The sequence below is a fragment of the Tachyglossus aculeatus genome, chromosome 2 (assembly GCF_015852505.1).
Source record: "Tachyglossus aculeatus isolate mTacAcu1 chromosome 2, mTacAcu1.pri, whole genome shotgun sequence".
Lineage (NCBI taxonomy): Eukaryota > Metazoa > Chordata > Mammalia > Monotremata > Tachyglossidae > Tachyglossus > Tachyglossus aculeatus.
In genome coordinates, this window is record NC_052067.1 from 39,594,736 (window position 1) to 39,618,318 (window position 23,583).

The following is a 23,583-nucleotide window of genomic DNA, read 5'->3' on the forward strand; positions in this document are numbered from 1 at the left end:
ATCCCACCTTGATTACTCCACTCCACTCCTTGATTACTCCACTTGATTATCCACTCCAGTCCATACTTCACTCTGCTGCCTGTATCACTTTTCTACAGAAACATCCAGTGCATGTTTCCCCACTCTTCAAGTACCTCTAGTTTCCCATCCACCTCTGCATCAAACAGAAACTCCTTACCAGTGACTTTAAAGCATTCAGTCACCTTGCCCCCTCCTACCTCACCTATTCTCCTACTACAACCCAGCCTGCACACATCACTCCTCTAATTCCCACCTACTCACTGTACCTCCATCTCATTTATCTTGCCGCCGACTTCTTGTCCACATCCTGCCTCTGGCCTGGAATGCCCTCCCTTTTCACGAATGCCCTCGCTTCAAAGAATTATTGAAGGCACATCTCCTTTTCTTTTTCTTTCTTTCTTTCTTTTTTTTTTCTTTCTCCTACAAGAGGCCTTCCCTGACTAGGCCCTCATTTCCTCTTTTCCCACTCCCTTCTGCATTGCCCTGACTTGCTCTCTTTATTCACCACTCCCACCCCACCCCATCCCCACAGCACTTTGGCACATATCTGTAATTTATTTATTTATATTAATGTCTGTCACCCCCTATATTCTGTAAGCTATTAATGTGACCGTCAAATTGTTATGTTGTACCCCGCTGAGTGCTCAGAACCGTGCCCTGCACACAGTAAGCACTCAATAAATACCATTGATTGATTGATTGATTTCCTATGAAAATGGTTTTAATAATAATAATAATGACAATGGTACTTGTTAAGTACTTACTATGTGCCAAGCACTGTTCTAAAAGCTGGGTAGATATAAGTTTAGCACATTGGACACAGTCCCTGTCCCATAAGGCTCACACTCAATCCCCATTTTACAGATGAGGTAACTGAGGCCCAGAGAAGTTAAGTGAATTGCCCAAGGTCACAGAGCAGACGTGGTAGAGCCGGGATTAGAACCCACATCCTTCTGACTCCCAAGCCCTGGCTCTATCCAATACCAAACACAATGAGAAATCAAACTGCTGATAACCCAACATCCTGAGGGTTGCATGGTGTCCTTGTAAAACAGGAGGCCTAAGTGAAATCAAGCCTTGGGTTAAATTGGTAGTTGTGCTGAATTTAGTTACTGAAGCTTTAAATATCCATGAGGGATGAACGTCCCCAGATAAAGCCTGGTATTCCATGAAGTTAATTCACTAGGGATCATGGTTGAAAGATGTTGTACATTTCAACGAACATGAATTAAACTAACAATGGCACGATAGAAATTACTGAGGCACCAAATATTTAACTCCTTTTCATGGCTGTCTCCATAATGCAAAATCAAAATTACATGTTACCCTTGTCCAGCTGAGCCACTCAGGAATGTAATGAGAGGCTGAATTGTCATTTGGGTGAATGAAAGAGAAATTACAGTAGCTTTCCAAAGGGGAAAAGCATCATGGGGAGACCATTTCCACCTCAAATATGTTCATATACTACCAGCATAAAATAAATCAGGGATTTTACTTTAGTATTCATAACTGTCTAAGCAAGGCCTGCCCTGACTAAGCCCTCATTTCTTCTTTACCTACTCCCTTCTGCGTCACCGTGATTGGCTTCCTTTATTCACCCCTCCCTCAACCCCACAGCACTTATGTCCATATTGGTAATTTATTTATTTATATTACTGTCTGTCTTCCTCTCTAGACTGTGAGTTCATTTTGGGCAGGAATGCATCTACCAACTCTGTTATATTGTTCTCTTCCAAGAGCTTAGTGTAGTGCTCTGCACTCTAGAATATAAGCTTGTCCTCTAGACTGTAAGCTCGTTGTAGTCAGGGAATATGTAAGTTATATTGTTTTATCATACGCTCCCAAGCATTTAATACAGTGCTGTGCACATAGTAAGTGCTCAATAAATATGATTGACTTACTCTGCACACAGTAAACCTGATTGCCTTGTATCTCCCTTAGCCCTTAGAACAGTGCTTGGCACATAGTAAGTGCTTAACAAATGCCAATATTATTATTAGTAGTAAACACCAAATAAATATGAACGATTGATTCATTGTTACAGCACCAATTGATAGGTTGGGCTTTTGAAGAAGTCCACATCTCAAAAAACAGGAATATCACCCAGTGGAATTTACGAACATCGAGGGAGCATGGAAAACCAATTTGACATTTTGTAGTTGGGTCCATAGTTGCAGAGATTTGGCTTGGACCTCATTTTAGGAAATCAGGCTTTGGAAGTCTCGTGAGGTTTTTCAAAACAATGGGGGTAGCTTGGGAGGCAAATGTGGTGAAGAGGGGTTTTATTCTTCTCACAAGATCATCACCATCATCAATCATATTTATTGAGCGCTTACTGTGTGCAGAGCAGTGTACTAAGCGCTTGGGAAGTACAAGTTGGCAACAAGATGGCTGCTCATGTTGAGCAGGAAGCTCACAGGATACGGGATACGTTTGCAGCTTTTTAATTTATGACCCCCACAGAAAACGGTAACTTTCGTTAAACATGAAGGTTAAATGGGCTTCATGGAACCAGCTCTCACAGCATTGAGGTGAGTTTTGTGATGGCACAGGCCCGGTGTTAGGAAAACACACAAACGTTTGAACTTCCTAAAGTGCTTGATATAGTGCTTTGCACTCAGAAGGTCCCAATAATGTGGCTTATTGGATAAAGCACTCTGGGAGTCAGAAGGACCTGGGTTCTAATCCCAGGTCACATCATGTCTGCTGTGTGACTTTGGGCAAGTCACTTCATTTCTCTGTGCCTCAGTTATCTCATCTGTAAAATGGGGATTAGTGTGAGCCCCAAGTGGACGGGGACTGCATCCAACCTGATTAACTTTTATCGACCCCAGCGGTTAGAACAGTGCTCAGCACATGGCAAGTGCTTAACAAGTACCATAATTATTAGTATTACTCATAATAAATTCCACTCACAGATTGATTGAGAAGTTTCCCCCTTCCAACTCTTAAAAGACAGGAGAGGGGTTTCTATCCTCAGTCAAACCCACTACATTTTTTGGGGAAGTACAAATAAAATGAAACATGAAGCTTGGGAAAATTCAGCCTCCTCACTAACAGCCGATCATTCTAAAACGATGGTTTAGGAACCAGAGCTCAGTAGACTTCATACTAAGGACAAGCTCCTATCTTTCCCCATAGCCAAGCTCACCTTAACTTGAGTGAGATGAGGTAAAAAGATAAACTGAGAAAGTCCAAAATAGATCAAAGAGTGGGAAGTTACAAAGGAGGCCAACTCAAATCAATACGTCTCATAATTCTACACCATAAAATGCCTCGAGGAAATGAGTGTAATTTTAAAACCATAAACCAGGGCAGCTTTTAAATTGCCTTTCATCCTCCAAAAACAATACACTCAGGGGTCAATCAATGTTATTTATTGAGCACCTGAGTGCTGAGCATTGAAATGAACGCTTGACAGACACAAATATAATTAAGTGACAGGGTTCCTGCATTCAAGGAGCTTATGCGCTCAAGGGAAACAGTTGCCACAAAGATCACATGCCTGTAAGTCTGGGGCCCGAGGTTCTACCCACTTGCCTGCTGTGTTACCTTGGGCAAGTCATTTAACTTCTCTGGGCCTCTTTTTTCTCCTCTGCAAATGGGAGTGAAATCCTACTCTGTCCTTCTTAGACTGAGTCACTCAACTTTGTGCTTTAGTTACCTCATCTGTAAAATGGGGAGTAAGACTGTGAGCCCTATGTGGGACAAACACTCATTATCGTGTATCTACCCCAGCACTTAGTACAGTACCTGGCACATAGTAAGTGCTTAACAAATACCAAAATACCATTTAAAAAGAAAAGTAGAAACTTTCCCAAGCTGAATTCCAAATCCACCTGGTATCCAACTCTTTGCCTTCAGGTAAACTCCAGGAAATAGGAGATCCTACTCAAATCTTGCCAGTGGATGTTAATCTTGTGGTAGTATTTGCCATAGGACCATCCAAGATTAAGGGTCAAACCAGAATAATCATCACCACTACTGCTTTTATGGAGAATCAGTGTAGTGGAAGGATTCTGAGCCTCAGAGTCAGGGAGACCTGGATTCTGATCCTGTCTTTCATTGGTTTGCTACTTCACTGGGCAAGTGACTTCTCTGTGCCTCCATTTCTTCATCTGTAAAATGGGGATTAAAGATCTTTTCTCCCAATGCTTTAGACCGTGGGACAGGGACTGGGTCTAATCTGATTATCATGTATCCACCTCAGTGCTTAGTACAGTGCTTTGCACGTAATATTTAACAAATGCCTCCTTAGAAGCCTTATAACATAACATTTACACAATCAGTGGTATTTATTGAATCCTTACTGGGTGCACTTAATTTGTATATATGCATATATATATAAGGGAGAGAGAGAGATAGAGTGAACGCTCATTTGATTTTGAAGGTAATGCTACTGGTTGCAATATCCTAATTCACTATCTTCAAGTGTGTATGGAAAGACTGATGTGACTCTGACACACTCTTCCTCATTGTTTGCACGTAAGGACAGAATTTTGCTGCACTGAAGAATTAGTCCCACGCAAGGACTGTGTCTGATATAAAGCCTGCTTCTTCACAGCTGAGTCTCTTTGCTACATTGCTCTACCAGCCACCCACTACTATGTCAGATTCCATGAAACTGTGCTTCACTATGTCTTCAAATCTTTTATTCTGCCCTCTTGGCACTCCCCTTCCATTTACGAAGCACAGGTTTTGCACTGTAATAGGTTACTTGTGAAAGACACATATCCTAGCTTTCATAATCAATCAATGAATGGTATTTCTTGGTATTTCTGAGTGCACAGCACTGGACTAAGCGTTTTGGAGAGTAGAACAATGGAGCCATTAAGAGCACCCGCATTAAGTCTCACCTCTTTGCCAGGATTAAAAAAGGACCGAATGCGAGCATACTTTCCATTATGCACGGCAGTTTCACTCAAGTTTATTAGAAGGTTCCGATGAAATGATAGGAATTAAATTCAGCCATTTGGGGAACAAATTATGTTTCTACCCAGTGGGTGAGAGCATTTGAGATGAATTTAACTAAGCATTGCAAATTATGATTCCAGGCCCAAAAAGGAACCCTGGGTGCCAGGTAATGATAATAACTGTGGTATTTGATCAGCACTCACTATGTGTCAGGCATTCATTCTTTCAATCGTATTTACTGAGCACTTACTGTGTGCAGAGCACTGTACTAAACACTTGGGAAGTACAAATCAGCCACATATAGAAACAGTCCCTACCCGACAAGGGACTCACAGTCTAGAAGCATTCACTATAGACAGGGAACGTGCCTATTTATTGTTATAGTGTACTCTCCAAAGCTCTTGGTATGGTGCTCTTCACATAGACAACGCTCAGTAAATATGATTGAATGAATAAATAGATACAAGTTAATCAGGATGGACAGAGTCCCTGATTCATATGCGGCTCATAGTCTAAGGATGAGGGAGAAGAAGTGGTGAATCCCCATTTTACAGATAAGGAAACTGAGGCACAGAGAAGTTAAATAATTTGCCCAAGGATACCACTACTTGTCTGATGTCTGACCTTGGGCAAGTCGCTTCACTTCTCTGGCCCTCAGTTCCCTCATCTGTAAAATGGGGATTAAGACTGTGAGCCCCAGTGGGACAAGGATTGTGTTCAACCCGATTTGCTTGTATCTACCCCAGCGCTTAGTACAGTGCCTGTCACATAGTAAGCACTTAACAAATACCACAGTTATTATCACAAAGTAGGCAAGTGGTAGAGTCAGGATCAGAAGCCGGGTCCTCTGCTCCCAGAGCCATTCCTCTTTCCACTAGGCCAAACAGCTACTCAATAAAAGAAGTCATAAAAGGTGCAGTGGTGACAGTTATTCAGAAGGCTATTTCTAGAGTGGTCACCAGTTACGGATGGTCCCATGACAAATATTTACTACAGGATTAACACTCACTGACAGCATTTGAATAAAGGCCTTTAGAGAAGCAGCGTGACTTAGTTGATCGAGCATGGCCCTGGGAGTTAGAAGGACCTCTAGAATATGAGATTGTTGGCGGAAGAAATGTGTCTGTTATTATATTGTACTCTTCCAAGTGCTTAATACAGTGCTTTGCACACAGTAAGCGCTCAATATATATGATTAGCTGAATGAATGAATGACCTGGATTCTAATCCCTGCTCTACCACTTGTCTGCTCCCTTCACTTCTCTGTGCCTCAGTTACCTCCTCTGTAAAGTGGGGATAAGAATGTGAGCCCCATGTGGTTCCGGGACTGCGTCCAACCTGATTAACTTGTATCTACCCCTGTGCTTAGAACAGTGTTTGGCACATAATAGTGCTCAACAAGTACCATAAAAATAATAATAGTTATTATTATTATTAAAGGCTTCCAATTTCCCATAGTTCGCCTGGGAGCAGGGAGTTGGATTGGAAGTCCAACAGGGGAACCCTCAAGCTTCTCTGGAAACCCTACCTAATCCAAGTTCACGGCTGCACTGCAACACTAAAGTTTTCTTAGAACCTCTCTTTGCTGTCAGACTGTGGGGATTTTCCAATTCCACCCAAATCTGTGCCATGTTCAAATAACATGTCACCGGTGAATACATTCAAAAGCCAAATCTGATCAAATATTCATAAGTAGAGGCCCCTTCACTGTGTTTTTCTTTTGAATATCTTTGGGGGTTTCATTTTTAATGTGATTTTCTTTATTCAGTTCCACAGAACTTGTTAATGTTCTATCTTCATCACTGATATTTTTATGAAGTGAACGACAGGGAAAACCTACTTGCTGAATTATCTCATCCCAGTCTTTTCCTCTCCCAATACTGACTCTAAATATTAATTGACTTTTGGAAATATGTGACCAACATAGACAAAAGTAATAACATATTAATGAAATACCCTTTGGAGGAGTTAAAGATTTTCCTTTATTTCAGAAAACCAAGACCTTGTCTTCTCTTCTGAAGCTGTCACTCCAGTCTTTGCACAGCTCTCTGACATTTGGGTTCCTCAGTGGAAATAAATAATTTCTCTACATGTAGAAATCAGATAGGGCCTTGTCATAATCTACTCTTGTAATTGCTCTCTGCACCTTGTGCAATATGGGGTTTAAATTAGGCACTAAATAAACAGTGTTGATGACATCAATCACAAAAATTAATATACTTCCTCGAGTTAGCATAATTACTAAGCTCGAAAACTGGGAAATGATCACAGAAAGATTTAAATGAGATGGTGATGCTACCCAGGAGGTTAAAATATTGTATTGACTTATGATCAAAGGCTTACCTGGAGTGCTTCTGAACTCTATGAATACATATAATAATTTGGTATTTGTTAAGTGATTACCATGTGTCAAGCACTGTACTACAGGAAACCATCTCTATTCTGTGGGGAGCAATGTTGCTTCAGATTCTGGGTTACCCTAAATCTGGCCCTGCATAGGGGATGCCAACTTGTACTTCCCAAGTGCTTAGTACAGTGCTCTGCACACAGTAAGCGCTCAATAAATACTATTGATTGATTGATTGATGGGGATGGGAGTAGAACAGCAAGGAACGGGGGGAATTCAGAAAAAGAAGATTAAAGAAAGAAGAGAAAAGGCACAGCACAACAGAGGGAGAAGCCCATTCAGATTGCCTATCTAGGGAATAGGGACACTTTGCATCATGGTATTGAAAACGTAGCTCATTTGCTGAGGAAATTCTGAAAACAAGGCCAGTCCCGGAGGGGTAGAATCCTCATTCTGCTCTCTGAGTCACAGCTGCCATGGCTGCTTCTGTCCTTTGTTTATGGCCCCTTGGGTCCCACTGGCAGCATCTGAGGCAGATGGCCAGGATTAGTGGTACTCTACGCTCTGAGCTTGTGCTCGGGACTCCTGCATCAGGAAGCTCGTGTGCCCTCCGCTTCCAGCTGTGGGAGAATGAGACACTACATAGCCACCAGGCCATGAAGCGGTAGGCGGGGGGCAGGTAGAGTGTGACTGGGAAACTTTTTTCTATCCTATCATCCAGCTTGGGTTTAACAATCCACTTGAAGTTTTCGTAGAACCTCTCTTTGCTGTCAGAATGTAGGGATTTTCTATTGGTTGCCTACATGTTCCTCGGGGAAAATAACTAAACAGCTTATTCCACTTGAGCCTCTTGTCCAGAGAGATTGTTTAAGTGGATGTGGAATCACTGTGCCTGGAAAAGGGATCTCAGTGTCCCTCTAGACTGTAAGACTGTGGCCAGGGGATGTGTCTGCTTATTGTTGTATTATACTCTCTCAAGCTCTTAATACAGTGCTATGCACACAGTAAGTTCTCAATAAAGACGAGTCAATGAATGAATGAATAAATTTCCAGGCATGAAAGAATGACAAGGGATTAGAAGGCGGCTGAAACTATTAGGATGGTGTTCTGGTACCCTAGTGTTGACTAAAAATAAATCTGGCTATGAGCTGAATGGGACTAGAACTCTCAATCAATAATATAATACTTGTTGAGAATTTACTATATGCCAGTTATCTTGTATCTAACCCAGTACCGTACTTGACAGATAGTAAGGGTTTAACAAATACTTCAATTATTATTATTATTATGTTCTAGGTAGATATACGATAGTCAGGTTCCACATGGCTCTCAGAGTTTAAGTAGGAGGAAGAATAAATATTGAATCCCCATTTTGCAAATGAGGGAACTGGGACAGAGAGAAGTTGTGACTTGCCCAAGGTCATGCAGCAAACAAGTAGTGGAGGGTGGATGAGAACCCGGGGCCTCTGGCTCCCAGGCCTATTCTCTTTCCACTAGGCCACACTGCTTATTGTATTTATTGTGGTATTTTGCTACTATATTGTATTATGGTATTACTGTATTGAGTACTTAGACTGTGCAGAACCCTGGTACTAAATGTTTGGAAGAGCGCAATAAAGTAAGTGAACACGATCCCTGCCTTCAAGGAATTTACAATCTAGCAGTTGTCAGGATTGTACTACATGACAGCCCCATTCAACCCCAGTTCTGAAGGAAAAATAGTGAATGGATACATGCACCCTAATTCACATATGGACAATATAAATCAGAATGGCATAGTATAGTGGAAGGAGCACTGGCCTGGGAGCAAGAGGACCTGGGTTCTGATCCTGGCTCTACCACTGCCTGCAGAGTGACCTTAGGCAAGTCACTAAACTTTTCTGTGTCTCAGTTTCCTCATCTGTAAAATGGGGATTAAACATCTGCTTTCCCTCCCGTTTGAGACTGTGAACCCTATGCGATATTGTGTCTGATCTGATTGAATTTACCCCATTGCTTGACACTAATATTACTGCTATTTTCATGATAAATCAGTGACAAGCTGACTTATTCTGAAGAGAATTGAGATGCTGAGTTAGGAAGCTAAAAAGTGGCATTCTCCTTAATTACTGTCCAGAAAGAGGACTGAGATTTGACACCCACAGAATTCCTCAATTTCATAAAGACACAGTCAAATTTTGGTGCTCTCTAAAGTTGGGTCATTCCCAAAGAGTTGTCGGAGGCAACTCCAAACCTTCTCTTTCCATTTGTGAAAGTGAGGCTCAAAGAGGCTGTGCCGATTCTCCAGAGTCACCCAACATCTCAATAGGGGTTAGGGACCAGAGCTAAATTTCCAAGCTCTACTACTGCACTCTGCTTAATACAAGCCAAGTACATGCTGCCAAACCTTAAACTGTTCTAGTGTGAGAATGTCTTTACTCCCTCCACAAGTTTTACCAGAACTCAGAAGATAACTGAGCAGAAGCTGTGACTTCCTGGGGGGAAAAAGACCTGGGTTTTTGGAATCTAGAAGGTTTAGAATGTACAGCACTGGGAGATGGATAACAAACTCAACTTGTACTTCCCAAGTGCTTAGTACAGTGCTCTGCACACAGTAAGCGCTCAATAAATACGATTGAATGAATGAATGAATGAATAGCTGGCCCCAGATCCGTTTGTCCCAGAGGATCTGTGAGGCTTTTTCTAGGCTCTGACTACTACTAGAAAAAAGACATTCAGAGTGACTGTTATATCACCAGAGAGGATGTGTACATTAACACATCTAGTCTTCTGCGTTATTCAGAAATTCAGAACAATTGACTCCGTAGTGTTACATTTTAAGATTCCATGTCAGAACAAACGGTGATCCAACCTCCAAAAATCTAAGCAGGAAACAGTGAAGAAAGTGTAAGCCCCTTGAACTAGTGGTCTGCATAAAACATACATGAGAATTAACATTTAAAGAAAAGTTAGTCCCAAAAGTACCTAAGGCAGAGGGACCAGCTCTAATGCCTTCAGGAAATAATATAATAATAAGAATAATGATGATACAACGTACTTGTGACATTTGTTAAGGGCTTGCTATGTGCCAAGGACTGTACTAAATGCTAGCCTAGTAGTAGTAGTAATAGTATTAAGTACTTGTGTGTAAAGCACTGAACTAAGAGCTGGGAAAGAATACATAGGTGGAATTAGATATGGACCTATCCCTATGGGGACTCACATTCTAAAGCGGAGGGAGACAGACACTGAATCCTCATTTTACAACTGAAGGAACTGAGGCACAGAGATGTAAAGTGACTTATTCAAGGTCACACAGCTAGCAAATGGATTAGAATCTGGTTCCTCTAAATCCCAAACCCGTGCTCTTTCCACTAGTTCAAGCTGCTTCTGGCTTTCTGCTGAGATCTTCTCCCCCAAATTTTGTCTCTAAGGTCAAACTCAGAACTATCTAGCATGTCCCAGCTTTCAAAAGCCACGAGGCTTCAATCATCTGAGTTAAATATTAGCATTGATGGGATAACCAAATCCCGGCCTGGTGAGTGGATTTATACAGAGCTGAAGCAGAGATTTATTTAGAAGGAAAGCTTGGATCCACAATCATAAGACAGGTTGGAAGTGGCTGATCAGGTAATGTGAGCTGGAAAAGTTGAACACTGGAATAGAGAAGTAAGAGGGAGATTTGGAGCTGAAAGATCAAAACAGATACTTTCCCTACAAGATTTCACTCGAGATTCCTTGCAGTTTCATGCAATTATGGAGCAAAAATTGACTGTCTGAAGCCCCAGACTATAAATCAACCAGACTTGACAACAGCTTCTATAACTACCCTTAGCCAGCTTCCTAAGGGAAACAGGCTGCATGTTAAACAATGAGTCAGGCTAATCATCTACACAAAACTATATACCCTTCTGAACTTTAAGGATCTGTTAATCATGTTTCGAGAACAATAAAGGTAAAATGTTTCCCTTAGCTACATGTCAGCCAGGTTTACTGACATTTGAATTTTGAATCTTAATTTCTGCTTCAGAGTTCAGGAGCTGTCTATTACAAATTTTGTTTGTGTTACATTTGGAAGGCTACGTGTATCTACCTAACCCTTCAGAGGATTCAAAACTTCCAATTTTGAGGCATTTCTAATTGGGGAAATATAAGAACTAATTCACTTTATTGAATATTTCCTCAACATCCAAAAGATGTTCCTTTCTCCACAGTCCAGGAATGAAAATTCCCAGTCACAATGGTAAATTATCCTGTTCCCTGAACAGCTAAACCACAGTTTGTCAAAATGTCTTCCCTGCCCTGGAGTCATGGAGAGGAAACCACATACATGCACACTCCATACAAAACACATTGATAGAAAAACAACGGCCTTCAGATGACAATCTAATTCAAATAAAATGGCAAATAACATTGTCTAAATCAGAAAAACGCTCAGTGAGGAACTTTGGGAACTACAGGGTTTTTTTTCCACTATTAAGCATATCTACGTAAGGGTGAAAATTCCAAATGTGTGTTTCACCTGGAAAATCCTATATCGTCCCTTTTTTCAAACACTTGTCACAGGCAAATTTCTATGTTTGTCCTTGGTATGAACCTGTCTCCCATTAGATGACCCTACAAAAAAAAAGATCATCTCCAGATATTAAACAGAGCAGTGCATTCACACGCAAACAGGGCCATTCTGAATTGGGCATTAGCACATATTTCTTGAGCTGGATTGTTTATAACGAGGCCTCAGATTTCCGCCAACACTTTTACAGACTACCTGGGCCTGCTTATATCCATCAGTTTCCAGTCTACATCCAACCTTTTTTATTTCCACGTTATTTGCCCTGCTGCACTCAGTGGGTACTGGAGTTTGGTCTTTGTTAGGCCTCTACCATGAAATTAGGGGTTTGGTTACTCCATATATATTGGAAGGCTGAAGGCATCATCTAGCTAATGACCTGCATGGGGCTGTGTAAATAAAGAAAGGAAGGGTTCCAGAAACTTTATTAGGATCATGAGATTCAAGACTAAAACCAAAACAGGGCCAGGGGCTGCAAACAATGAACACGGCTGCAAAACAGAAGACAGGTAGGTACATTGGCTTTTTAAGTCATACACACATACCTAGAGGTGAATTTTACCATCAGTGGTGTTTTTGAGCATCTCTTTCTCTTTCTTTTTCTCTCTCTTCTCTTTCTCCTTTCCTCTCTCTCCCTGTCTTTCTCTTTCCCTCTCTGTCTCTCCCTCTCTTTTTCTTTCTCTACCTCTTTCTCTGCCTCTCTCTCCCTCTCACTCTTTCTCTGCCTCTCTCCTTCTCCCTCTTCTTCTGCCTCTTTCCCTCTCTCTGCCTCTTCCTCTGCCATTCTCCCTCTCCCCTCTTTCTCTGCCTCTCTCTCCCTCCCTCTCTCTCTCTCTGCCTCTCTCTCACTCTCTCTAATTCTCTGCCTCTCTCTCCCTCTCTATCTTCTCTGGAAGAGACATACAAAACAGGAGTGGCACTGCAAAAAGCAACTTGGAGGAAATGGAGAGAATTAATTTTCAGAGAATGAGAGGCCTTGACCTTTGAAGAGGGAGGCAGTCACCTCCGCTTGTTAAACCAAAATGGCCTAAGGAGAAAAAAAAGATGTGTACAAGCAGAAAATAGGAATGTCCACTGTCAGACTGTGCTCATTCATAGATGGTCTATGGCAATAAATAACATAATAATGAAATTATTATCATTAAGGGGCAGAGCCAGGATTAGAACCCAGGCCCTTCTAACTCCCAGTCCCATGCTCTATCTGCTAGACCACACTGCTTCTCAGGGAGGAGCCAGAGTAATAGGGGCCAAACACCATCTGAAGGAGGCATGAGCAGACCGCCTCTCCACTCTAGCGCCCAATAAATATGATTGAATGACTGACTGAGAGGAACCTTCCTAAGTTAAAATCACTTAAAGGCGTTATCTTTCCTTTAGCAGTCTGAAAATCTCTCCAGAATGGCTGTCAAATGAGCTCCGAAATCATGTGCCTGGACCACTTTAATATCACCTCTTTCAAAATAGGTGTTTTAAAAATAGATTCCAGTAATTGTGGGAAGCAGGAAATCGTACACCAGCAACTTAGAATGAAGCTGCCGTGATCCCAGACCAAGTGAACTATACTCCTCTACTGGGAAGGATTGAGAATTTCCCTGGGTCTTCATTGTATTACCTGCATCAGGATGAGAGTGAATCAATCAATCAATCAATCACTTGTATTTTTTGAGTGCTTACTGTATGCAGGGCACTGTACTAAGCAGTTGGGAGAGTACAACACACTTATATAACAGACACATTCCCTGCCCACAATAAGCTTACAGTCTAGAAGGATGAGTTTACAGTGACTGTGTCTGCACCACTGTCCAGGATAGCTCTCTTCCCTGTTGATCTCTGGGGAAAAAAAAAATTTTCCCCTGCTGTAGACTAGGTAGCAGAAGTTCATCAGGAAGGTGTCCCAGGATCTCTGAAGAAACTCTGTGTGTGTGTGAGTGTGTATTTGTGAGTGCACAGACGTGTTTGTTTGAGTGTATGTCTATGTAGGAAGGAGTATCATCATCATCAATCGTATTTATTGAGCGCTTACTGTGTGCAGAGCACTGTACTAAGCGCTTGGGAAGTACAATTTGGCAACATATAGAGACAGTCCCTACCCAATAGTGGGCTCACAGTCTAAAAGAGTATGAGGGAGATGGTAGGAGAGGGATTGTCTGATATAGGTGGTGTCTCCTGGACACTGTGGAAGCTCTCTCGATTCCAAGTTACTAGACTTCGGAATATTTTTTAATGGCATTTGTAAAGAGCTTACTATTTGTCAGGCATTGTATTAAGCGCTGGGGTAGATACAAGCTAATCAGTTTGGACACAGTCTATGTCCCGCGTGGAACTCACAGTCTTAATCCCCCATTTTACAAATGAGGTACCTAAGAATTGTAATAATTGTGGTTGTTGTTAAGCACTTAATAAGCGCCATGCACTGTACTAAGTTCTGGGATGGATACAAGCATAGAGATGTTAAGTGCTAAGAAGCTCAGATCACTGCTTATTTACACCTGGTCTCGGAGACTTGTCTGGAATGGAGCACAGGATGCGGAACTCAAGGAAAGGGTCTCCACAGAAGGTAAAGGCGATGATCCTGTCGGGCAGGGGCGGGCTCATCGGTTGTGGTCAGCATCCAGAATTTTGCCAGCTATTGACCTGACCCTCTGCAATATCCGGCTGAGCTGCCCTGTCCACTCATTGCCCAAAAGGAGCAGTGGTTGTAGATTCGGCCCGGGCATTGCACATCCCCTAATAATAATAATAATAATGGCATTTGTTAAGCGCTTACTACTTGCCAAACACTGTTCTAAGCACTGGGGTAGATACAAAGTAATCAGGTCGTCCCATGTGGGGCTCACAGTCTCAATCCCCATTTTGCAGATGAGGTAACTGAGGCACAAGGAAGTTTAGAAGGAGCGTGGCTCAGTGGAAAGAGCACGGGCTTTGGAGTCAGAGGTCATGGATTCAAATCCCGGCTCCACCAGTTGTCAGCTGTGTGACTTTGGGCAAGTTACTTGACTTCTCTGTGCCTCAGTGACCTCATCTGTAAAATGGGGATAAAGACTGTGAGCCCCCTGTGGGACAACCTGATCACCTTGTAAGCTCCCCAGTGCTTACAGCAGTGCTTTGCACATAGTAAGCGCTTAATAAATGCTATTATTATTATTATTATATGGCTTGCCGAAGGTCACACAGCAGACAAGTAGCAGAGCTAGGATTAGAACCCATGACTTTCTGCTCCCGGACCCATGCTTTATCCACTATGCCAGGCTGCTTCATAATTTTCCTCCTCGTGTCCCATGAGAAACAGTGAGGGCTAATGGAAAGAGCAGGGGCCTGGGACTAGAAGGACCTGGATTCTAATCCTGGCTCCACCACTTGTCTGCTGTGTGATCTAGGGCAAGAAACTTCACTTCTCTGTGCCTCATGTACCTCATCTGTAAAATGAGGATTAAGCAGCATGGCGCAGTGGAAAGAGCACGGGTTTTGGAGTCAGAGGTCATGGGTTCAAATCCCAGCTCCACCAATTGTCAGCTGTGTGACTTTGGGCAAGTCACTTCACTTCTCTGTGCCTCAATTACCTCATCTGTAAAATGGGGATTAAGACTGTGAGCCCTCCGTGGGACAACCTGATCACCTTGTAACCTCCCCAGCACTTAGAACAGTGCTTTGCACATAGTAAGCACTTAATAAATGCCATCATTATCATTATTAAGACTGTGAGCCCCATGTGGGACATGGACTGTGTCCAACCGGATTTGCTGTATCTACCCCAGTACTCAGTATAGTGCCTGACACATAGTATATTAATTAATTCATACATTCAGTCGTATTTACTGGGTGCTTACTGTGTGTAGACCACTGTACTAAGTGCTTGGGAAATACAAATCGTCAACATATAGAGACGGTCCCTACCCAACAACGAGGTTACAGTCTAGAAGGGGGAGGCAGGCAACAGAACAAAACACGTAGACGGGCGTCAGTACCATCAGAATAAATAGAATTATAGCTATATACACATCATTAATAAAATCAATACTGTAATAAATATGTACAAGTAAAATAGAGTAATAAACATGTACAGATATATACAAGTGCTTTGGGGAAGGGGAAGGAGGTAGGGCAGAGGGAGGAAGGGGGTGATGGGGAGGGGAGGAGGAAGAGGAGAGGAAAAACAGGGGGCTCAGCCTGGGAAGGCCTCCTGGAGGAGGTGAGCTCTCCATAGGGCTTTGAAGGGAGGAAGAGAGCCAGTTTGGCAGATGTGTGGAGGGAGGGCATTACAGGCCAGAGGTAGGACGTGGGTCAGGGGTCGACGGAAGGACAGGCGAGAATGAGGCACAGTGAGGAGGTTAGCGGTAGAGGGGCAGAGTGTGAGAAGTTTTTGCTTGACTCGAAGTATGTGCATAACAAATATCATTTAAAAAAAATAGCCAGGGCAGAGATAAGCCAGCTCTACAGACCAGTGAGTTGTAATATCCACTCCCTCTTAGATGGTTTCAGGGGTGGCCCCAGGAAGGGGCAAACTCATTTAGCTAAAGGTGGGTGTGCTTAGCTTTATATCTCACTCATAAGGTCAGATCAATCAATCAATAATATTAACTGAGCACCTACTGTGTGCAGAGCACTGTACTAAGTGCTTGGGGAGATGAAACTTTTCCTCCTATCACTCTTTAGTCCCAGAGATAACTTGCATTTTATTTCTTATTGCAGAATTTGTCTGTAAAAGGGGCAGAAGAGTTCCTGCTTGGTATTGGGCCCCACTAGGTAGCAATCCTTCAACACTATTTTCTGCTCTGGCAATGGTTTCTGGTTGGTCATTATTTTTGTAGGGAACAATTTAATAATAAAAATATATTTTCAGCACTTAATACTTGCCAAGCACTGGGGTAAATTACAAGTTTATCAGGTCAGACAGAGTCCCTGTCCCACATAGGACTTACAATTAATTGGCATTTTTACAAGATCCTGTATTTCCTATTTTTCCTTGCAGAATTTATATTTAATCTCCCAGGAAAGGGAAAAAACAGCAGTTACTGCTGCTAAAGTTAGAAGAAAATAAAATGTTGGGGGGAGATACAGGAGGAATGCTAATGCTCTGCCCACTGGTTTAACAATAATAAGAGAACAGAGATGTTTTTCTTGGGGGTATACAGGGTATCTCTTTATGAAAAAAGGAAGAATCTTCCTCATTAGGTGTCTTGGGCTTCTTCTTTATTTTGGAAGCTTATTAACACTACCCCCAGTCCCACAAGAGTTATGTGCGTATCCTTAGATTCTGTGATTTTCCCTATACGTAATTTATTTTGATGTCTGTAATTTTGTTTTAATGTAATTTGTTTTAAGCAGGGAGATCAGTGAGGAGGCTGATGCAGTACTCAGTCTGGGATAAGATGTCTGGAAGCTCCCTTTGGGGCAGTTCACAGGTCTATTTTATTGTACTCTCCCAAGCATTGATTGCAGTGCTTTTCACACAGTAATTGCTCAATAAATACCACTGATTGATTGATAGGAAGAGAGAATTTCATGTTTCTATTGCCCAGCTGTTTCTCTAACCACCCCCCGCTCCGAGGTATCACACAGATCTTCAATTCCCAGGGTTTGACTGATGGATTGTGGATCAAAGTTTGAAGCAAATTTTCGAGAGAACATTTTCTTGGGTTCTTGTGACTTTTTTATGGTATTTGTTAAGTGCTTACTTAAGTGTCAAGCCATGTAGAACAGTGCTTCCAGCGCTTAGAACAGTGTTTGGCACATAGTAAGTGTTTAACAAATACCATCGTTATTATTATTATTACAAAGTATTCCCAAAGATCTCTTCTTTCAATCAAATTTGGTGGAAGCTATTTTATTCTTCCACAATCACATACATACTTATAATAATAACTTTGGTTTTGGTTCAGCACTGTACTAACTGCTGGGGTAGATTTGAGATAATCATTTCCCACCATAGGATTCACAGTCTAAGAAGGAGGGAGAACAGGTGTTGAATCCCTATTTTTCAGATGAAGCAACTGAGGCACAGAGAAAACAAACGAATTGCCCAATGTCATACAGCAGGCAAATGATGGAACCTGGATTAGAACCCAGATCCTCTGACAGGTCCAAACATGTTCCGACTAGGCCATACTGCTTCGTCAAATGCTTAAACATTCTCTCTTCCTCTTTCCCTCTTTTTTTCCCCTTGACTTTTTCACATCTATGAAATATTTGGAATCAAACTACTAATTTGAAGCAGGAGAAGCCCAACTTACCTGGACATGACTCTGATTGTCTGGCCCAAACTCTGTCCTCATAGGCGTTCCAAATCAAATATGCTATCCAAAGTTCCTTTTTAATGGTATTTGTTAAGCACTTACTCTGTGTTAAGCACTGTTCTAAGTTTCGGGTAGAAACAAGTCAATCAAGCCTAGATTCAGTCCCTGTCCTAGATGGGACTCACAGTCTAAGTAGGAGAGAGAACAGCTATTGATTCCCCATTCTTCAGTTGAGGAAACTGAGGCCCAGAGAAGTTAAGTGATATGCCCAAGGTCAAACAGCAGGCTTTTACTACTAGATGACTGCTTTCCAAGTTCAAGTAGATCAAATGTGACCCAAAGCCTATCACTTTAAATATGTGGACGAGCAAAAATGAGTAGCCCTGTTTAGTTGTTAAATATATGAGGGGATGGAAGAAAACAGGATAAAGTAATTGGAAAAGTAAGGTAACTAGTGAAATGAGCCTACCGGAAATATTGGTAGGAGAGTGGGAGCTAATTAACACTAAAAAAGTTCCATGCAGTTCAGCCTTGTTAATCCTCTCATTAAAAGAAATACAAGAAAGCAAGAGATAATAATATAAATCAGTATACTAAGCAGCCTCAAAGACAAATTCACCTCAAATTGTGTCTCTCTCAGATTCCATTCTACTCTCCTCAGAGGAAAAGGTCCACAGAAATCACATTACATTGGCAAGCTTAATTGGTAGGGGTTTACAGGTGGTATTTGACCTTTGCAGTTGAAACGTGTTCATTAGGAGACATTGACAAGTGATTCACTCGAATCAAACCAAACCAACTTACTTACCTCTTGCCTTTTGAAGTTCTGAACATATTCCTCAAACTGTTCATCCTTGGTCTCATCGGCCTTTCCCAGCTTCTGAAGAACCTGGTTAGCGAATAAAACAGATAATTTGAGGAGGTTTGCTCTTGAAATCACATTCTCTCAGAAATTGTTTATTATTATTACGTTTGTTGAGTGCCAACCTCTGCATTAAGTGCTGGGGCAGATAGAAGTTATTCAGGTCCGACACAGTACCTGTCCTAAGTGTGGCTCAAAGTCTAAGTAGGAGAGAGAGCAGGTATACATATTTAACAGAATTCTGTAGGTGAATATTTACTTTGGTAGATATTCCCATTATCTCCTGGGCTGGGGACTTTTATGTCAGATCTGGGAATCTTGGTGTTGAGCCAGGTTGCCTTACCTGGCAAGGATTATATCATGGGTGCGATTGGAACATGCCAGTGAGAGCTTGGGCCTGTTGTTGTCTAATGCTCACTGAGACCTGCCCTGCACTGATGTGGCGTGTCACCCTGCCGTTGTTGCTAACCACCGTCTCACGGGCTCAACACAATACTGAATTGCGTGGAGATGCTGAACACCAAGGGCAAAGGGATTTTCCACTTGGCAAACGAAATGGGGGCTGGCTGGCGATTGGAGAAGAGTCCACAGGCAGAGACGCGGAGGGCTCGAGAAAGAGCCCCCATTTGATGAAGACCCTTCATATTAATGATGGCATTTGTTAAGCAATTACTGTGTCCAGCTCTTTTCTAAATGCTGGGGTAGATACAAAATAATCAGATTGGACACAGTCTCTGTCCCATGTGGGGCTCACAATCTAAGTAGGATGGAGAAAGGGTTCTTTTTATATATTTGTTTAGCTCCAAACATGTGCTTGGCACTGTACTAAGTGCTGGGGTAGATTCAAGCTAATTAATTTGGACACAGTTCACGTCCCACACGGGCTCACAATCTTAATCCCCATTTTACAGATGAGGTAACTGAGGCCCAGAGAAGTGATTTGTCCAAGGTCACACTTCAGACCAGTGTCAGAGGCAGGATTAGAACCCAGGTCCTTCTGATTCCCAGGCCCGTGCTTCTTCCACTAGGCCATGCTGTTTCCCTTTATGGAGCTGCCTAGCTTTGTTCTCCCACCATCATTCAGCAACTTCCCTCCCATTCTCTTTCCTCCTTCCCTCTTGTGTTACCTCTTCTGTCAGGGACTACAAAGAGTGCTGTAATAAATGTGAATAAAGCCCAGTCCTGAGAGTCAGAAGGACCTGAGTTCTATTACCAGCTCCTCCACGAGTCTGCTATTTGACCCTGGGCAAGTCACTTAACTTCCTTCTGCCTCCGTTACCTCATCTGTAAAATGGGAATTACTGCTGTAAGCCTCATGTGGGACATGGGCTCTGTCCAACCTGATTAGCTTGTATCTTCCCCAGTTCTTAGTACAGTGCCTAGCACATAGTAAGCACTTAACAAATACCATAAGAACAAACAAACATAGAAACGGCAACAAAAAACCCCACCCAACCACCATGTAGAACCACAGTGGGACAATGGGAAGAAAATTTGACTGTGAAATATAAAGAGGCAGAGAAACCTTTATCCAAAACGCCCCACTCTCCATCTGCAATCATTCTGGTAGTGTATCCATAGAGTTCTTTTGGTAAAAATACAGAAGTGGTTTACCGTTGCTCCCTTCCGCGTAGTCAACTCTAGTCTCCGCCCTCTACTCTCTCATATGATGCCGCTGTCCATCACAGGTGAGTTTTGACTTGTAGCAGATTGCCTTCCACTCACTAGCCACTGCCCAAGTTAGGAATGGAATGGGCAGGACTTTGCTTGACTCTCCCTCCCATAGCCAAGCCGAGTAGAGGACTGGAAACTCTCCAGGTGTGACCCTGAGAGGGAAAGGCTTCCCCTAGGCGAGTTAAATAGCAAATGTTCCATTGTTCAAGGACGACCTCCGGTATTAATGCTGCAAGATTGTTGGTTGGTTATCAGAGACTCTGGGTTCAGATGACCCTGCATCTATCATTACTTAATTGTTCATTCCCCTTGAAGAGTAGCAGAAAGGCCAGAGGGAAATTTGGAGAGGAGTAGCCAAGTGGCCAGAGAGGTTGGCAGAGCTGGCACCTCATGCCTGGAAGCCTCAGTGCATCTCTTTCAAGAGGCCTTCTATGACTAAACCTTCTTTTCCTCTTCTCCCTCTCCTTTCTGCGTCATCCTGACTTGCTCCTTTCATTCATCCTTCCCTCGCCCAGTCCCACAGCATATATGTATATATCTGTAATTTATTTATTTATATTAATGTCTGTCTCCACCCCTAGACTGTAAGCTTATTGTGGGCAGGGAATGTGTCTGTTATGTTGTACTCTTCCAAGTGCTTTGTACAGTGCTCTGCACACAGTAAGCGCTAAATATGACTGAATGAATGAATTCCCTCTGACTTGTCCCCAAGGCCCCCTGAGCTGACTCTCCAGTCCTCTTCTCCCATCCCAGCCTCACTATCCACCCTCACTTTCACTGCCACTTTCCCAGACTGAGCCCCCTCCTTCCTCTCCCCCTCCTCCCAGCCCTACCTCCTTCCCCTCCCCACAGCACCTGTATATATGTTTGTACAGATTTATTACTCTATTGATTTTACTTGTACATATTTACTATTCCATTTATTTTATTTTGTTAATATGTTTTGTTTTGTTGTCTGTCTCCCCCTTCTAGACTGTGAGCCCATTGTTGGGTAGGGACCGTCTCTATATGTTGCCAACTTGTACTTCCCAAGCGTTTAGTACAGTGCTCTGCACACAGTAAGTGCTCAATAAATACGACTGAATGAATGAATGAATGAATCACTGGGAATGTCAGCAGACTAATCTATCATCCAAATTTGGCAATAGCAGCAGACCTATCATTCCGGACTGACATGGCTCAGTGGAAGGAGCACAGGCTTTGGAGTCAGAGGTCAGGGGTTCAAATCCCAGCTCTGCCAATTGTTATCTGTGTGACTTTGGGCAAATTACTTAACTTCTCTGGGCCTCAGTTACCTCATCTGTAAAATGGGGATTAAGACTGTGAACCCCCTGTGGGACAACCTGATCACCTTGTAACTGCCCCAGTGCTTAGAACAGTGCTTTGCACATAGTAAGAGCTTAATAAATGCCATCATTATTATTATTATTCTGTATACCCTAATGCTCTCTCCTGATGTCTAGGAGGCTAGTTTCCTCTCAGGATGGCACCTGGAGAGGTTCCAGTACTTTACCAGTCTCTGGAGGGAGAGTCAAGCAGAGGCCATTCCATTCCTTGTTCGGGCAGTGACTTGTAAAGGGAAGGCAATCTGCTACAAGTCAAAACTCACTCATGCTGGACAGCAGCGGCATGGTAGAGAATCGAAGGCAGAGACTCAAGTTTACTATGTGGAAGAAAGCACTGGTAAACCACTTCCGTATTTTTACGAAGAAAATTCTGTGGATACACTACCAGAATGATTGCAGATGGAGGTGGGGCTTTCTGGGAGAGATGTGTCCATGGAGTCCCAATGGGTAGGAACAACTCGACAGCATAAGACAAGACAAGAAGGATAGTAGGGAAGTATGAAGACCAACCTCATGCCTACATCGTCCCTCTGGCCCGGAATTCTCTCCCCTTTAATATCAGACAGATCATTACTCTTCCCTCCTTCAGAGCCCTTTTAAACTCACATAATAGGAACTTTAATAATTGTGGTATTTGTTAAGCACCTACTATGGGCCAGGTCCCACATGGGGCTCACAATCTTAATCCCCATTTTACAGATGAGATAAATGAGGCACAGAGAAGTTAAGTGACTTGCCCAAGGTCACACATCAGACAAGTGGCAGAGCCAGGATTAGAACCCATGATCTCTGACTCCCAAGCACGTGCTCTTTCCACTAAGCCATACTGCTTCTCAAAAGATACAGAAGTGTTTCCCTTCACCTTAGTTCATGCCAGGGCAAACCAGGAGACCATTCTGAGAAACATGGAAAGATGCCCATCTGAGATGATTCAAGGACAAAGTTTGGCAGAGATCTCTGATTAACAGAGATGCTTAGGGACTACTTAGCTGAACTTGAAGTAACCAGAGAAATGAACAGAATTCAAGGGTAGTCAGAGGATTTTCCCATTCCTCAGCTAAAACCAGAAGAAGCAGCCGATAGGGAAGAAGATTAAGGGCTCTTTCAGAAACCATACTGCTTCTCCATGCCCCAGCAATGAAGGATCCCAAGAGTGCTGAAATAGAGGTCTTTCCTTTCGCCTCATTTGGTTTTCATGGATATGTCGCCCAAGGAATCATGGCTGGTCTCTTTCAGTTAAGCTGACACATCTTTGGAAAGAAAAGGCTGCTTATACAGGATGGGAATTAAATAATAGAATAGATGCAGTGATAGACTCCTAATCAATTTAACTGCCTCTGTCACAGACACGGAAAGTCTTTGGCAAGAATCCAGGTGGCAAGAATTACTATCACATTGAGAGCTGGCTGAGGGGGAGGAGCACCAAACCATCACTCAGAAATCAATCTGAAGAAAATGTGATCCTAAATAATAATTATGGTATTTGTTAAGCGTTTACTATTTGACAAGCCCTGTTCTAAGCGCTGGGTTAGATACAAGGTAATCAGGTTGTCCCGCATGGGGCTCACAATCTTCATCCCCATTTTACAGATGAGGCAACTGAGGCACAGAAAAGCTAAGTGACAAGTGGCAGCTCA

At 42.6% G+C, this 23,583-nt stretch overlaps 1 protein-coding gene across 2 annotated transcripts in view; it reads right to left on the reverse strand.

Moving 5' to 3' along the window:
• AMPH (amphiphysin) overlaps positions 1–23,583 on the reverse strand; it is a 157,613-nt gene that overhangs the window by 65,699 nt on the left and 68,331 nt on the right. For both annotated transcript variants that reach the window (XM_038768068.1, XM_038768066.1), the window contains exon 2: positions 18,873–18,953. In XM_038768068.1, the coding sequence (XP_038623996.1) occupies positions 18,873–18,953 (81 nt within the window). The remainder of the gene's footprint in view (positions 1–18,872; positions 18,954–23,583) is intronic.